Source organism: Gymnoscopelus braueri, assembly GCF_963280865.1.
Source record: "Gymnoscopelus braueri genome assembly, chromosome: 2".
Taxonomy (NCBI): Eukaryota; Metazoa; Chordata; class Actinopteri; order Myctophiformes; family Myctophidae; genus Gymnoscopelus; species Gymnoscopelus braueri.
Genome location: NC_137604.1, coordinates 48,908,084 through 48,925,600, shown reverse-complemented (window position 1 = coordinate 48,925,600; position 17,517 = coordinate 48,908,084). Strand labels below are relative to the sequence as shown.

Below are 17,517 nucleotides of genomic sequence, written 5' to 3'. Positions count from 1 at the left end.
TGATTAATTTGCATTAATTTTTATGCCTTTATTTATTTATAGGACAGTAGACTGACAGGAAATGGGGAAAGAGATAGGGAATGACACGCAGCAAAGGTCTTTGGGGTCGGGACTCAAGCCTGCGACACGCTGTCAGGCTGGCATTGCAGCCTAGGGTGCCTGGACCGCCACGCCGCGGCCCAGGCCAATTTGCATTTATTTAAACTGCTGTTTGTCTCATGAGTACATCCACACAGAACGAGAATATTACGTGCCGATAAAGCGATGTGATTCTTTTTCGAACGAGCTCACCAGTTTTCACCAGTTCAATTATGGCATCACAAGACCTGTCATCACAAAGGTTCTAGTTTCAAAGGCACCTCTTGAAAAGATGTCACTCAAATTCTACAGAACAAGGCTAAATGTCTTCTTATCATCATTACCTCCAGATCCTCTTTGGTGCAGGAGATTATTATATATAGATTATGATTATATTATACATCAGTGCCCCAGGCAAAGGTCCTTGATTCCAAGACACTATTTGGAACATGTTTACTCTGCATTTAAATCCTACAAGGTTAAGTGTGACTCCTTTCCCTCCTTCAAAACCGTCATAAAAAGTACCTGTCTGCAATTTGCAACTGGTCCAAGAAAAGTCTTCGAAGCTTGACACTAGAAATGACAGAAATGTTTTCTGTACATATATGTTGCGTTGAGGATTTATTGTATGTTATTGTATGTCTTTAAATGTCTTGATGAATTGAATACATACGGTAGGACCACAATGGAAACAAACCCTTAGGGCTTGTCCTGTTATCCTTTTAGCGTCATCGTATAATTGTACCACTGTACTATTTGAAAAACTGTTAATAAAGTATTCAATCAATCAATCAAAGTATTTTGAGAAACAATGATGAGTTTTTTTTCTCTAATCTTTCACTGAAGAGCATGCAAGACAATGGACAAAATGTAAAACAGTGGTGCAGTGGTATAGGATATGTGCCTGTCATAGCAGAGGCTGATGTTTTTTCCAAGTTCATATGGCTCCAATCTTTAACTGAAGAGCATGCGAGATAAAGGGGAAGAAAAAAACCTCTGTGGTATAGATCTCTTGATGTTCCCAAGACTGTCGGTTCAAACCCCACTTTCACACTTCCATATTAGTAGTGGAGTAGATATTGAAAGGAGTTGCAACTGTTCTATAAATATCAGGGGCATCAATAGATATCTGGAAAAGTTCAGTTGGGTGAGGCATGTTCTTACCATAACCCCCAATATTTGATCTTGGGAACATTAGAGAATGTCTTAACACAACTTGCTGTTACATCAGTGTGAAAGAGGCAGAGCCTTTCAATCTCAGCTACACTGCTGATATTTTACTAAGATTCAAGGCCCTTGGCTCACACTGAAAGTTTTTCAATCTATAAGAAAGTGTTAGAGTGGGGTTTAAACCAGTTATCTTGGGAACATCTAGAGAACATCTTAACACAGTGAGCCACAGCGCTTGCTGTTCTAGCACAGTGTGAATTAGCCTTACAGTCTCTCCTTCACCATTAACATGATACCTCACCACTGCACAACAGAACTGTTGCACTCTTTACATTGATTTGGAAGATGATAGCCTTCTATACCTTTTGTACCCATTGTAAGACTACTTAGTGCAGTATTAACATAGTACTTGGAGGCCACTCTATGACGCCATGCGTTCGGAACACATCCCCCTTCGGTTATACATTATCTGTTGCACCTGTTGTCAGAGTACTTAGTGCAGTACCCTTTATAATTATATATATATATTAATAGTAACTAGAGGGTTGGGCCGCTTCGCGGCCCTTACATCTAGGCCCGATCAGCTACATCACAGCTACGTTGCACCAGTGATCCAACTGGCCATATATGGACGTACTTCCGGGGTTTGCTCAGCACAGGATCACTCGATTTGCCTTCAAACTTGCCACAGAATGTTGATCAGTGCTCTGGCTAATACTTAGGCTTCTTTCCCCGCCTTCAATGTACTTACATATTGTACAATTAATATAAAACTACATTTTAACATTTTAGCCACAGCATCTTTCCTTCCTTCTTTTTGGCCGCAGCACCTTTATTTTGACCCCAGCCTACTGCGCATCTCCATATATGGCCAGTTGGATCACTGGTGCAACGTAGCTGTGATGTAGCTGATCGGGCCTAGATATGAGGGCCGCGAAGCGGCCCAAACCTCTAGTTAATAGTAATTGGAGGCCAGTCTACGATGCCAGTACTATGACGTCATATTGATTACAGGGATCTCCATATATTGACATAAAAGGGAAACAGACAGACAGGCAAACAGATAAACAGAGATATGCGATTTTTGGGCCCTGGACAACTGCTGCCGCTCATCCAACTAACTTCCAACTTAATTGGCCCTGTAATCCCTTAGGTCTTTTTAGCGATACACACGGCAACCTTGAAGTCGATCGGTCGGATGGTTCTCGAGATATGGGGGGTAAACAACACAGACACACTCAGATTTCGTGTAATTATAGATTTACAGTAGATAGATGTACTGTATAAACAAAGTCCAACAGAAACCTTGAAGTATTGATAGAGTACAAGGAGCAGCATTAAATGCAAAGTCTGATAAAAGTTTACTCAGTCAACCGTTAGCACTGATCGCCCAATAGATAGTTCTCAGCAATTCATTCTTGCTTGCTCCAGACTGCGAGTGGATGGAAAAAAAGAAGCTTCCCAAAATCTGCATTAGAAAGAAGGGTTGATCGGAAAACGTCTATTCACTAAAGTGCTGTTCATAAGCTTGTGTGTCTGCACCAGAAAAGTCAAACGCTTCAGCCCAAGGATTGGTACATGATGCTTTTGTTACAGAGAAATTTGAATGACAGAAATCTGAGAGAAAGATGGAGAGCAGTAGAGTAGACAACGTGTATGAGAGAGAGAGAAGGAGGAAGACAGTAGAGACGATCTATCGCATGCTGTGCTGCAGTAGGTATAGAAATCTCTATGCATACATACTGCATATCATCGTCGATGTCCAGCCGGGACCAGCTAACTCCATTTTCAGTTTCTTTTTTTTTTTTTTCATAAATCAACGCTATTGAACCCCCTCTACATCTGTGTAATTTTTTTTTTAATAATAACATATGAAAAGTATTAAAAAGCGCCTCTGACGAAAACTCCTAACTCCATTGGACCCTCAAACTGTCCGTCAAAAACAAACAACTCCCCCCTCCTCTCAGGCTCTCAGAGAAGCTCTGCTCTGTATGAGGCAGACAGGGAGAAGATTTTTCAATGCTTTTGGGAGAACATAAACTGGGAAGAGAAGAGAATGTATGTGCAAGGTTTGATAGATGTCACCCCAGTAAAGAGGAGAAGGGTGTCTTCACAAAGTTCATCTGCTCGTGTTTTCTTTTTAAATGTTAATGGACAGAGAATGAGTGTGTGTAGGAGTTTGTTTCAAACATCTCCAAGAGCTCAAGGAGATCATGCCAAAAGACTTTCACAGCTTTTATGACAATCTAAAGCACTAAGAAACACCCACCACACACACGCAACACACAACACACAACAGTGTGATAATAAAATGTTGATAGGTATATGATAGGTAAATTCAACTGTGGTTGTTATTGTTAGTGCAGTAGGCTACAGATTTGATAGGCTACAGATTCTATTTTTCATGAATGTATTTTGTATTTATATGCCATTTATTTATTGTTGGTGTGCCATGATTGCTTTTGTTAAATACATGATTGAGTATTGAGGCAGAATTGTTTGTTGCACTCAACTGTAAGAACAACAGTGGTAACAGTTAGATCCATGGTTGTTTACAATGCATGTTAAAATAAAAGTTGTTTAAGTACAGAATTCAGCTTGATCTATACTTAGTATATGAGGATGGCGCTCACCATAAATAGCTGATCTCCAAGCTCACAATGCGTTGTGATGTGTTGTGAGCTTTGAGATCCATTGCCAGCTGTTCTTATCAATGATGGACAAAACCTCCTAACTCCACTTGAGCTGGATTTGGGTAAAGTGGTGATAATATAATGACACATGCAAGTATCTGATAATATATAAAGTCACAATACCAAGTTTGATGAGGCAGTATTGCTTTGTTTAAAAAATATAAGGTTTTCTTCATTTTCAGAAAAATTGATATTTAGTTTTTCATTTCCTGAACAATTACCATTTTGGATTTAGCTGGTTCCGGCCGAACAGCAGAGATATGCTACCGCCTGTTCCTCAAAAGGTGAATTAACAAAGCCTGGCCTTAAGCCAAATCAAGGCTTGACAAAGTCGGGTCCGAAAAGCCTCGTTTATTCCGTTCCTCAGACGCCAAGCCAGGCTGAAAAGGAGCAACTTTGTCGAGCTAGACCTTGTCAAGCCAGGCTGTGTCCAGCCAGGATAATGAAGCCAGGCTAAATGGGCGGCGATTCGCCGACGACGTATTTCTATCCACCTGTTTCCGCGGGAATTTACTGGAGCAAAAATCCTGTGTGGGAAACATCCTGCGGGGGGACCGGAAGTAGGAAATAGCGGCTCAGTGTGTTTACATTTGCCAGCAGAACGTAGGGGCGGGGGGGGGAGAGAGTCAGCGCACTGAAGTCAAGGCACAGACTCTCTCCCCATGCGCCGCCCCCCCGCCCCCTTGCGCTTCAACTACATGCAAAAGGCCCGTTCGCAGTACAGCTACGTTCTGCTGGCAAATGTAAACACACTGAGCCGCTATTTCCTACTTCCGGTCCCCCCGCAGGATGTTTCCCACACAGGATTTTTGCTCCAGTAAATTCCCGCGGAAACAGGTGGATAAAAGACCATGAACTCGAGCGCAGATTCCTTGAACTTGACCAATCATGGCAGCGCAGCGGGGAACAAAACTCGCGCAGCGTTTTTCTCTGTGGCCGAACAGCAGCAGCTCATGCAAGCTTATGAGGAAGTGAAACATGTTATCAACAGAAAAGGAAACACGGCCGTTATTAATAAATCCAGGGAGAAAGCGTGGCAAAGTATTTCTAGCACACACAGAGTGTGTGTGTGTGTGTGTGTGTGTGTGTGTGTGCGAGCGCGCGCGCGCGTGTGTGTCGGTGTGTGTGTGTGTGTGTGTGTGTGTGTGTGTGTGTGTGTGTGTGTGTGTGTGTGTGTGTGTGTGTGTGTGTTTGCGACGGACGGGCAACAGGACGGACGGGACGGGACGGGACGGGACGGGACGGGGACGGGACGGGGGGACGGCGGTGTACTGCGACGGGGTCCGCAACGGGACGGACGGGACGGGACGGGGGAGGGGTTGACCGACGGGATGAGCGGGGGACGGGACGAGACACGCAATAACCCCACATTTGCAAGACCACTTTGGTAGAGGTTTGGGTTGTGTAGTTACCTTGCCATCATGATGTAACTCCAAAGGTGGACAAGAAATAAAAAACAAAACAATTTCTCCATTGACTAGAAATTGATAATTTAAAATATGCTCCTTATTGACTTACACAGAGGCTCCTTTAAACCTGTAACTAATAATTTATATATATATTTAAATATATATATATATATTATATATATATTATATATTTATATATATGTATATATATATATATATATATATATTTATATATATATATGTGTGTATATGTATGTGTTAGACATTTTTTATAATATTTTTAAAAAATGGTAATATATTATCAAACATCTAACAACAATATGAACTATAGTGTTAACAGAGTGACAATGACATATCACATGAGTCATTGTGAAACAATTATGATTCATGGTCACACACTATTTCACTTTCAGTAATATAATTGCATTGATTATATCTTATTGTATTGATTTCATTTTATTTGAATGCAGGGTCATTAAAATGAGTCCATATACAAACACATGTTTTGAATTAACTGTGGAAAAACTTGAAGAACAAGGCACTGGCTTAAGTAAGCTTGGCTGTTAGCCTGCTCCTGACCAGGCTAACTTCACAGCTAAATTGCCATGGTAACTAAGCTAGGCTTGCTTCAATTCTCTTTTGAGGAATCGGATAAGGCTAAACTTAGCCAGGGTGAACTGGCTAAACTAATCTTCAAGATAATTCACCTTTTGAGGAACCGAGTCAGCTCTAATCCTGGCTAAATTAAGCCAGGATAGGTGGTAAAGCCAGGCTTTAGCTCTAATTCACCTTTTGAGGAACAGGCCCCTGGTGAAGATTTGCACTCTACTGAGCACACCTTTTTAGTTGGGTTTAGCTGGGTTCAATTTACAGTACAATTACAATTACAGCCTGTGTAGGATTTCTGAGGCGAAGGTTCTTTTTGCAGCCACTGATGTAAATCACATAAATCATAAATTGGTCATAAATCAAATATAAGTAATAATACCTGAACAAGTGGTAAGAAAAACAGAATGATATCATTCAGCACTTCATTCATCCCTGTGTGTATCAGTTTGTTCTTGGTTAGATGGAAAAGCATTTCACTGGACCTGGAGTGGGTTAGCAGCAGTTGTAACAAGAATGCACGCAGCAGAGTACAAACATCCACATGGCCTAAAAATCTCCCCAGTTTGCTCATTTGAAAGTTTAGATTGATGGCGGCGCAAGAGAAATCATCATGGGGTCACCATCACTAGGCTACTTTCTCTGGGAACATGAATGTGCACAGCAAATTCTGTGTCTGTACAACTAAAGGGGTCAAGAGATACGCTTTAATTGAAAGATTGGTCTGGTAGTGGTGCTAGGGCAGTGGTTCTCAACCTATGGGTCGGAACCCCCAGGGGGGGGTACCTAAAAAAAAAAGACCATTACTGCATCAAAGGTAATCAAAAACTGTACTATAAAAACTGGCCAAATTGTCAAATAATATAAAAAAATAGCCGATGTATTGAAAGTAAAGAAAGTAAAGAAAAAGCGTTGCGAAGCGTTGTGAGCTTATAGATCTGCTATTTTCACAATATTTATCTGTGGAACCGAGTCAAACTAAATAATGCCTGAACTCTTACAATTCCAAGTGCTTGACATGGGGGGGGGGTCCCCAGTTCAAATCTGATTATTTTTGGGGGTCGCGGCCTGAAAAGGTTGAGAACCACTGTGCTAGACAGAGGACAGGTCATGGGTGTAGCTAGAGAAAATGCTATGCAGGGTCTCCTCCAAAATCACCAGGGTTCTCTTATGTGTCTGTCAGGAGATATTATATCCTATGCTTTAATTGAAAGATTGGCCAAATGACTTCTGTTTATTTTCAAGGGAGCAACTCCACAAAGCATCACTAAAGAAAATGAGCAACGGTATTTGTCATGTATTTTTTGAGGTTTGGGAGAGCTTTGTGTTAACCACTTAAACCCTGTATACTTAGTAAACCAGACCTGAGTTGGCTTTGTACTTGGTCCGCTTTTTTCCCCTCTACACCAAATCTCTTCACCAAAAATAACCGATCTACAAATCTCACAATGTGTCGCAACGCAATGTGTTGTGAGCTTGTATGACAAATGTTCCCCCAGAGTGTTCCCCGCAGAATAGGGACACTAGAGATCAAGTGAAGTGGTTCATGTCTAAATGATATTATCCAAGATCACTGGAATAACATGATTTGCCTTTTACGACTCGCAACATTCTGCCTCACTGTAGGATGAGGATCTGCATATGTCGCAGACAAATGTCCTTGAATGACCGTATAAAGGACAATCAATAGGAATAGAGAACATGTGTGTGTCTGCGAAAGGGAGCGCGAGACAAAAGGGTTGGGCAGACAAAGTGTCCTTAACATGTCTGAGATCTTTGTGTGGGTATAAGACAGAAATGATGCTCGACTGCTAGAGCAAAGTGATAGGGTGGGGCGATATGAAGAAGTAAAAGGAGGAAGGCGTACATAGCGGGAATAAAGCCCAGGGATGCCATGGATTGGAGGAGGGATAGACTGTTGTATGGGATTAACAGAGATGCTGTGAGTGTGTGCTGAAGGGAGGGAGGAGAGGGACTCTCCATGGAGCCTTTGGGGGTGGTTGGGGGAGACCACTGTGGTAGGAGAGAGGGAGATGAGAGAGAGGAGGGATAGAGGGAGGCTGGTTGAAGCCACAGATATTCATGAAGCCGCCAAGTGTTTTTTTTTCTCTCTCTCTCTCTCCGCTGTGACATACTGCTAGTCTGCAGAGAGAGAGAGAGAGAGAGAGAGAGAGAGAGAAAGGAGGGAAGAGAGAGAAAAAGGAGGGAGATAGCGAAAGCAAGAAAAAAGGCACAGCCCATCTTGTCGTTGATCTTGAGGCGATCAAGGTGAGTGTGTTGTGTTCTTACACTTTGCAGGCTGTGTGCGTGCGTGTGTTTGTGTGTGTGTGTTTGTGTGTGTGTGTGTGTGTGTGTGTGTGTGTGTGTGTGTGTGTGTGTGTGTGTGTGTGTGTGTGTGTGTGTGTGTGTGTGTGTGTGTGTGTGTGTGTGTGTGTGTGTGTGTGTGTGTGTGTGTGCGCGTGCGCGCGCGTGCGTGCGTGTGTATGTGTGTGTGTGTGCCTGCAATGCAATGCATGTCCAATTAGGCATGGCATTGGGTTTATTTCGTAAGAGCAGCACAGGTTCCTAGCTGAGCTGCATTTTGATGCATTGTTGCTAGATTTTATGAGCTGCTTTATCTACCCTCAGAGGTGGTGGTGGTGGCGGCAGCGGCCACGGTGTGTGTGTGTGTGTGTGTGTGTGTGTGTGTGTGTGTGTGTGTGTGTGTGTGTGTGTGTGTGTGTGTGTGTGTGTGTGTGTGTGTGTCTGTGTGTGTGTGTGTGTGTGTGTGTGTGTGTGTGTGTGTGTGTGTGTGTGTGTGTGTGTGTGTGTGTGTGTGTGTGTGTGTGTGTGTGTGTGTCTGTCCATAATTCTCAGTGAATGTAATAATCTACAGCATTTGTCATTTTGTCATCCCAGCTCTCTTTGTTATGTTTGTTTGTGTAGACTGTTATCATGCGTTTCTTCCATTAAGTGGGTGTGTTGCTAGTGGTGACCCTGGTAAAAGTCGTCTCCACCACTGCCACTCTGTACCAGCTCAGTGAGAAACAGTGGTAAACTGAATCCATTGGAATTAGGTCAATTCTTACTGCTTACTACAGTATTAATTATATAACATCCGTGAGCTTTTGTGTTGCAGTGTCTGTGTTCACAATTGGACACTCTCAATTTACATGCCTCTGTATCTATTCAACATGGTTGTAAAAACTATATTCATCACTGCTCCTCTCATGTCCTTCATTTATCTATTCTAACTGACCACAATCTTATTTTCCAATTTAAAGATTTCTCTCCTCTTTCGCCTCTGTACTGCTCTTGTATCACAAAAAATATGAACATATGTTGTACATTCCTTTTTTCATTCATTATTACAGTAAATCACATTAGTATCCTTAACCACCCTGACGTCACTATATTGGGCACATCATTATAGGCTAAAATAGCAGGTATAGCTGTGAGCTTGTGGCTCCTTATTTCCAAAGGACAGTAACTCACACAACACTGAGTTGTAAGAGGGAAGTCGGAAGATATTTAAAAGAGGTATGAATCCTTTGTTATATACTAATTACCAATCTCTCTTTTTCCACAAGGAGGCTAACATGAAATGGACACACCCTAGCCGAAGAAAAACAAAGACTTCAGCAAACACAACTTGGATTTTTGAATGTCTTGACATTGACTCCTTAGATGAACCAAACTCTCTCAAGCCTAACTTCTGTCCTAAGCAGAAGCCGGATCCAGCCAGGCAACCAAACTGTGGAAAATTCTGACTTGAGAGGAAATGTTTGGATGTGGGATTGACAATTTAAAGTACTAGTGTGTACTGTACACGTGGTAACAGTGTTCTGGCTTGGACATTTCATGAAAACAATCCTCGACATTGGATGAGCAAATCAAAACACCTGGATAAAAAGTGGTTGACACCATGACCTTTGACTGGTATGAGCCACTGGCTGGCCTAGCCAAAGCCAGACGAAAAATGAACACAAATCATGTATTTTTTGTCAGCAAGTGATAGAAAACATGAAATTAGTTCTGCTTCTTCTTCCAACTCCGGTACATGAAGGCCAACAGGTCATAAAAAACGATAACTAACTCATCGGGGAGCTTCCAAGGAGTACATGAATGCGGTTTGACAGGATAACACATAGTCCCCGCCAGTCCAAATCTTGAGCTTGACGGAGTGCGAGGCACTTGGCCCGGTCAGATCCAAATGGGGACCGGCTGTGACCGGTCTGACCCCGGTTTCACCTTGTAGTGAGTGACCTTTGACCTCCGGTCCTGGCTCTCCACCTGCTCTGCTGCCTGGGTTCCGGAACACTCCGCCCTGGGGCCCAGAACGAACCAATCAGAATGAAGAAGAGCCGCAGCGTGCTGTCGGTGAATGGAGAAGAGGTGAGAAGGTGAACACAAACAAACGCCCACACATCAAGTGTGGGGGAGTGTTTTGCTGTCAGGAATCAATTGGGAACATCAGCCAGCATTGCCGTTGTTATACTGTAGATGTCACTTGTTCAGAAACAACACTACAGATTAGAAAGAGGGAAAAACAACATTTGGGGAAACAGGAGAGCAACACTGAGTGTTTGTTTGTTTGTGTGTGTTTGTGTGCGCATGGATTCAGTGGGCACAGAGCTAGTACGCATGTACAGTATATCGTAGGTATGTGTATGTATGCTCAGGTTGGTATGTGCATGCAAGCGTATGTCTGTGCGCGCGTGCAAATCCATGCATGCATGTGTGATCCTAGACTGTAAAATTCAGTTGTGTTTATTTAACTCTGAGAACCAAATGGAGCCCATTTGATTCCATTTCTATGCCCTTAGAGTTAATCAAAACTCGATTTTTACTGTGTACTGTATGTCATAGGGCCTGCTAACCTGGTGATTGCAACACACCTAAAGGCGCCCTCTTTTCTGACCTATGAAGGTTTGTCCGTGTCAAGGCCAATTTATTAGACTCGACACAAATGTATTGGGCTTGACAGAAAATAGCAGACCTACAAGCTCACAGCACGTCACATCCGCAACACGTTTTGAGCTTGTAGGTCAGCTATTTTAGACGTGCAAAGTATGAATCGAATCGGCCTTCAGTCAGCACTGGGCTACTCCCTGAAGAATGTTTCATTCTCCAGTGTCCTCTCACATGGTGTGAGCCACTTAACCAGCCACTGTGATCACAATCTTTGTTCTAATGGGATCCAGGGATCAAGCACCATGTCGTCGCTGTCGGGCAGAAACCTCCTATCTCCATATTTGAACTTTTTGTGTTTTTTTTTGTAAATTAACGCCCTACTTGATCATTCTACAGCATCACACAAAAGTATGAAAAAATGCAGATCTGGCGCGAAGCGATGCACCTTGAGTTTGTAGATCTGCTATTTTTTGCTATTTTTGAATTTGAATCCTGAAAAGTAACAGTTTTGGACATATGAGGTTTCCACCCGACAGAGACAATGTGCTTTTTAACAACTTTCAACCTGGTGTCCATATTTTGGGCATGTCATTACAGGTTTTGTTTAGTTTTTTAATCTTTTTTTAATGTAAAACAAATAAAATGCATTTTCAGAAAATGTTCCAAAATATCAAATATTACAAATAAATATTGTTAGAAGTGCTCAAAGAATTAAAACAATTGTATCAATCACTGATCTGCAAGCCCACGATGCACCGCGTTGCAATGTGTTGTGAGCTTGTAAATTGGCTATTTTTGCGCGACACCGTCGTATGATGAAGCTATAAGATTACGGGTAACATCGTGGATGAAATACAGAAAGGCTCTATTAAAATACAGAAATACAGAAAGGCTATATTATTGATTATGCAGAGTACGTGTGTGTGTGTGTGTGTGTGTGTGTGTGTGTGTGTGTGCGTGCGTGCGTGCGTGCGTGCGTGCGTGCGTGCGTGTGTGTGTGTGTGTGTGTGTGTGTGTGTGTGTGTGTGTGTGTGTGTGTGTGTGTGTGCGCGTGCGTGTGTGCGTGCGTGCGTGCGTTCGTGCGCGTGTGTGTGTGTGTGTGTGTGTGTGCCTGTGGATGTGAGCATCTCACATCTGGGTCTGGACGACATCAAACGCAGCATGGAGGCAACACGGCACTGTTGCCTAGCAACTGCTGCCATTCCCCCAGTGTTTTGTTGCTACGGTACTGCAGTGCAGATCAGCCTCGTAGAGCTCAGTCTGTGGAGGCCTTATCCCAGACACACACACACACACACACACACACACACACACACACACACACACACACACACACACACACACACACACACACACACACACACACACACACACACACACACACACACACACACACACACACACACACACACACACACTCCATTACATCAGCTGTGTGCAATCACCTCATTCTGACCTACCAGATGATCAGATTGGGCTGCTGAGGTGATTAACTGAGTGGATAGAAAAAAACTAACATTATTAACCATTATTGTTTGATGTGCATCAAACCTTTTTCCCCAGATAGACAGAATGTATCTTACCTTTATGTTAAATTATTGACTCAATCTTTGTTAGATTTTAGTATTAAATTAAATGATTTAATTATTTTCAATGTCAATATTAATCAGATTATCAGCCTATAATAAGATGTAAAAGCTCTCACTGTCACTGGCTGATCACCCCAGCCCAGGAAAACGGCTAAAGGTAACATGTGCCTGAAAAGGTTGCCCTCCCCTGCATTAGCTACATGATGCAGCTGATGTTTTCTGCACACTGTATGTATTTATTCTCTTTTCTGCCATTATTTTAGACGTGTGAGTAATGAGTATAGCACGTGGCTCAACAGCCCTTATGAAACAGAGATGGCACATAATGTTCAATCTGGACTAGTGTAAAACTATCAGATGCACCAGAATTTCAATGGGTACAAATGAAACTGGTTTGGAAACATCAGCCAATATGATGATACATCAGACTAGATGTCATAGATTTTAATCATACATCTAACCACTTTGTTGTACAACGGTGTTGCACGTGTTGTGAGCTTGCACATTGGCTTTTTTCCCCACTATTTTAGAAAATCTTTGAAACTTTTTGCCTGCAATGACATGAAGGAGGGATGGCAGCTATAAAGTGGTTAAGGACATTTCTTTTATGATATTTATTTGTATTTACAGTTACTCCCCCCACCTCTCTTATTTCCCCTCCCTCTTTTCCCTGATGTCCCTCTGTCTGACAGGGTAACGACACAGATACAGAAGGTGGTGGGGAGAAGGCGGAGTCATCTAGCTACAGCCACTCCTATACGTCGGGAGCCACGTTGGGGGCGGAGCTACGTAGGGGGAGAAGCCGAAGACTCTCTTCCAGTCTTCAGGTATCTATGGAGCCGGTTTAGGAATAAGCATTGACCACTGTCACCAGGGTTCCATTTGTAAAAAAACAAAAAAACTATTGAGGGGACATTTTCTTAAACACTTAATCTATACTTTGTCGTGCGACAAATAGGGAACATAGCCAATCTAAAAGTGCACAACGCATCGCAGCGTAACCTGTTGTGGGCTTGTAGATCTGATATTTTCGCTATAAACATTTCTTTCCTAAAAGACAAATTCTCCCAAAATAGGGATGCCAGGGTTAATGACGTTCATATAAAATTGTTATAGTATCAAACATAGATATCAAACATATCCCAAAAGAAAATGCATGTATTTAAGTCAGTCTGACCAGAAGCAGGCATAAAACACGTCCCCACCAGCAATAATGATGAAGGACCAGATCAGATCAAAAGCAGAGGCATAGACCCCCCCCCCCCCCTCCCCCAGCAAATTGAACCCTGACTGTCTCATCTGTTCTGAGTACTTAATGGTCTCTCCTCCTGTGCCCTGACCTCTGACATGTGACCTGGAAGGTGCCCTGCTGGCTCCGCCCCCGGGACCGCACGCGCTCACCAGAGGTCCCGAGCAACATGTCTCGACCCACAACGCTTCCATTGCGCATCCCGCCACGCATCTCCATCACACATGCAGACGCTGATGGGTATGACCCCCACACACACACACACACACACACACACACACACACACACACACACACACACACACACACACACACACACACACATATGTTGCTCTATAAGCCAAGTGTGTTCTTTTACCAAAACAAAAAAGTTGAAAAATAGCTGTTTGAAGGCATTAAAGCTATTTTTTTCATTATACAGTGGTCTCCCTCCTCTATTGATATGGGGGGGGGGGGGGGTTGAAGCTTCAATAATGCAGGTACTGGAGCAGCTATAGGAGTTTAACCTATTGGCAGTTGTAGCGAGAGTAACATACAGGAAGTTGGGATTTGGAAGAGGGGAAAGAGAGCTGCAGTAAATACATGCACCCTATTCTTTCTTTGTTTCAGATGTGAAGTGGAAAACGGCGAGTCCCCAGCTCACACCCCTGTGGGACAGAGCCCAGGACTCACCCTCAACACCTCCTTCTCTCACGGCCAGAGACGAGAGTCTTTCCTCTACCGCTCTGACTCGGATTACGACATGTCCCCCAAGACCGTCTCAAGGAACTCCCTGGCGAGTGAGGGGTAAGACACAGGGGAAGAAAGAGAGACAGAGACAGAGAGAGAGAGAGAACATTCATGAATCATGATAGTATGCCTGTGTGTAAGACCAATCCACAGATGGAGCATTATTATTTCACTTTTCAATAATTGCTTTTGCTCTCTCTCATCCGCTCTCTTCCCATCTCTCTCTCAGGCACACAGCAGAGGACTTCATCGTCACACCCTTTGCTCAAGTGAGTTTCTCTCTCTAGATACATACAGTACATACAGGGACCTAACATTGTGTCTATTTTACCAACTGCACATTGTCCACTGGTTGTGCCCGCAAATTTAAATGTGTCCAACATCTTCTTACAAGCCTAACCCCTCCATTCACAGCAAGCAATTATAGACCAATTTACAAACTTCTGTATGTGTATAAAAATATGAATCATCTCCAGTTCCTTAACTATATGGAGAGAGAAAGAATATCAATCTGACTTCAGGTCCAAGCGCAGTACTGGACTGCTCTTACTGTCACAGACAATCTCCTACTAGCCGGTGGATGCTCTGTTCTGGTTCTGCTTTACCTCAGTGTTGCCTTTGATTCAGTCAATTATAATATTTGTTGGTGACACCTTTGTTGTTCAGCCTACTCTCATGGTCATTATCATGGTCAGTAGTATCATGGTCAGGATCATGGTCAGGATCATGTCAGGATCATGTCAGGATCATGTCAGGTATCATGGTTAATATCATGGTCAGTATCATGGTCAGTATCATGTCAGCATCATGGTCAATATCATGTCAGTATCATGTCAGTACCATGTCAGTACCATGTCAGTATCATGGTCAGTATCATGGTCAGTATTATGGTCTGTATCATGGTCAATATCATGTCAGCATCATGGTCAATATCATGTCAGTATCATTTCAGTACCATGTCAGAATCACTTCCTGAGTTTAGGGCAGATTTTGAGGAAGGATCTTGTCATGGCACTGACTCTGTTGTGACACTCACTGTCTATAATAGTGAGTCAGAGAGTGAATATTAAAGTGAATGTTATTCACTTGTACCGCATGTGCCAGTAACTCTCATTCCACGACATTTTTCTTTCTTTCTTTCTTTTTCCTTTGTTTATTCAGGGAAGCCCGTTGAGAGCAAGCTCTCTTTTTCAAGGACGCCCTGATGACAGCATATAAAATACAATACATACATAATGAAAAACAATAACAAACATTTGAGTCATATTACAGTGTCACAGATGCAAATAAGCATAGAGTTACATGAAGCAGGTACAATCACTATGTAGTATGTCCTCGAGAAGCACCCTAAATGTCTCAATTGAGACCAATCGCACCAGTTTCAGAGTATCCTGAAGTTTGTTCCATTTGTGTGGAGCATAATACATGAAAGCAGTCTTTCCTTGTTCACTGCTCTTACAAGGACTGGTATATCTAATGTGGGTTTGTGAACGTGTTGAATGACCTGTAACTTTAGGTTTCAGAAGAATTTTGGGGTGCTCAGCTCAATGGAAACGTCAGTCAAATGAAAGCAAGATGTGGCAAGTCACTATGGCAATGGCAGTAATCTACGTTTTAAGTTGAAACTGTCTAAAGACATGCTGACATTAATTCTCCTTTAACAAACAAAGCACAAAATAGAAAGAAAAAAGTTCCTTTGCTGGTTTATTTTCTATATATTTTAATTAATTACATTTTTGTTGTTGTTTTTTGGTAACACTGGAAACCAATGAATAGTTAACTAGAAAGGGGCTCTCCACAGAGTGCATATCTCTCTATGTAAGAACAACACAAAAGGTTTTGGGCGTATGTCCATATTTATATGGGCATAAAAGGGACAAAGACAGATACAGAGATCTCCTGAAAAGGACACAGACAGTCGGGTACAAGGGGTTCTATGGGTATGACTCAGACATATCGGTGGGATCGGCGGTGCGACGTAGGTGTAAGCCGTGTAGCGGCCGAACCTCTAGTATACTAAATAGGCCAATAACAGTTGACATGCTCGTCGCTGATATTGCAATGTTGACTTGACACAAGTAGCTGGAAACTGTTGCAGTTGTCAGTTGAGTGTCTGGCCAAACATTGAGCATATCAGTATTGTGAAAGGAGCTCGACTAGTCCTCCAGATTCTGAGATTTTATTGATAACATTTAAATCTATAAATAGTTTAGCCCCAGCATACATCAATGAGCTTGTCTCCTCTTATATAACTTACACAAGTAAAATAGTCTAAGGTCATCTTACAAAGCCCCAAGTTCAGTCAAAAAGTGGCCCATGGAAGCACTGTGGAATAATCTATCTGTGGAAATACAGCTCTTTCAATTGCACCTAATTTACAATCAAGACCTAATTTTGTTTACTCTCAACTTCCTATTGTGTTATTGTTATTCATTTTCATTTTATTCCATGTGTGTGTGTATACCTGTAGGTATCATTTATTTTATGTACTCCCTGTATTTTATTGTATTTCCTAGCACTGCATGTTGCTTTGTAACGCAGTTTGTAACATTGATTGAAAAACTGCTATACATTTTTATTATTATTATATTCTCCTAGGTCCTGGCCAGTTTACGATCAGTTCGGAGCAACTTCACCCTTCTTGCCAATGTTTCCACGCCAGTCAAGTCAGTACCAACTTTCTGTCCCCTATGGTCTTTCACTGACTAGGTTAACATGTGTTAATAATTGATGTAAGTAGTTCTTACAGTGATACAGTCAAAACAAGGATTGTCAGTTTTATTATGGATGAAATGTCTTGAACCACTATTTCCTGTATCATTATAAGCAGGAATGGCATAATGCTTGAAATGCCCATATAAAGTTTCGGTAATATCGCTGTGTTGTTGTATTAGTTATCACTACGTACGTTTAGTTTGACAAACGTTTCTTACTGTGAGTCACTGCTGCTTATCCAATGTCCACTTTTCTGTAACAATACTTACTGTTTTGAGAGAGAGGTTTATATAAAGCTCTCCGAGCTTTAGTTATTTATCTCTCCATTTTATTTGTGTTTCTGATTGATCCCTTCTATGTTTTTAACCCATTAAGACCTGGAACTG

The 17,517-nt window shown here is 42.2% G+C and overlaps 1 protein-coding gene across 1 annotated transcript in view; it reads left to right on the top strand.

The window, feature by feature from the left end:
* Positions 1-10,288: 10,288 nt before the first annotated feature.
* The window catches only part of LOC308096003 (3',5'-cyclic-AMP phosphodiesterase 4C-like), a gene marked incomplete at both ends in the record, with an annotated part of 20,317 nt that continues 13,088 nt past the window's right edge, over positions 10,289-17,517 (top strand). Inside the window, 6 exons of the mRNA XM_080443244.1 lie at positions 10,289-10,330; positions 13,131-13,265; positions 13,800-13,927; positions 14,297-14,473; positions 14,646-14,685; positions 17,015-17,082. Of these exons, the coding sequence (XP_080299370.1) occupies positions 10,289-10,330; positions 13,131-13,265; positions 13,800-13,927; positions 14,297-14,473; positions 14,646-14,685; positions 17,015-17,082 (590 nt within the window). The remainder of the gene's footprint in view (positions 10,331-13,130; positions 13,266-13,799; positions 13,928-14,296; positions 14,474-14,645; positions 14,686-17,014; positions 17,083-17,517) is intronic.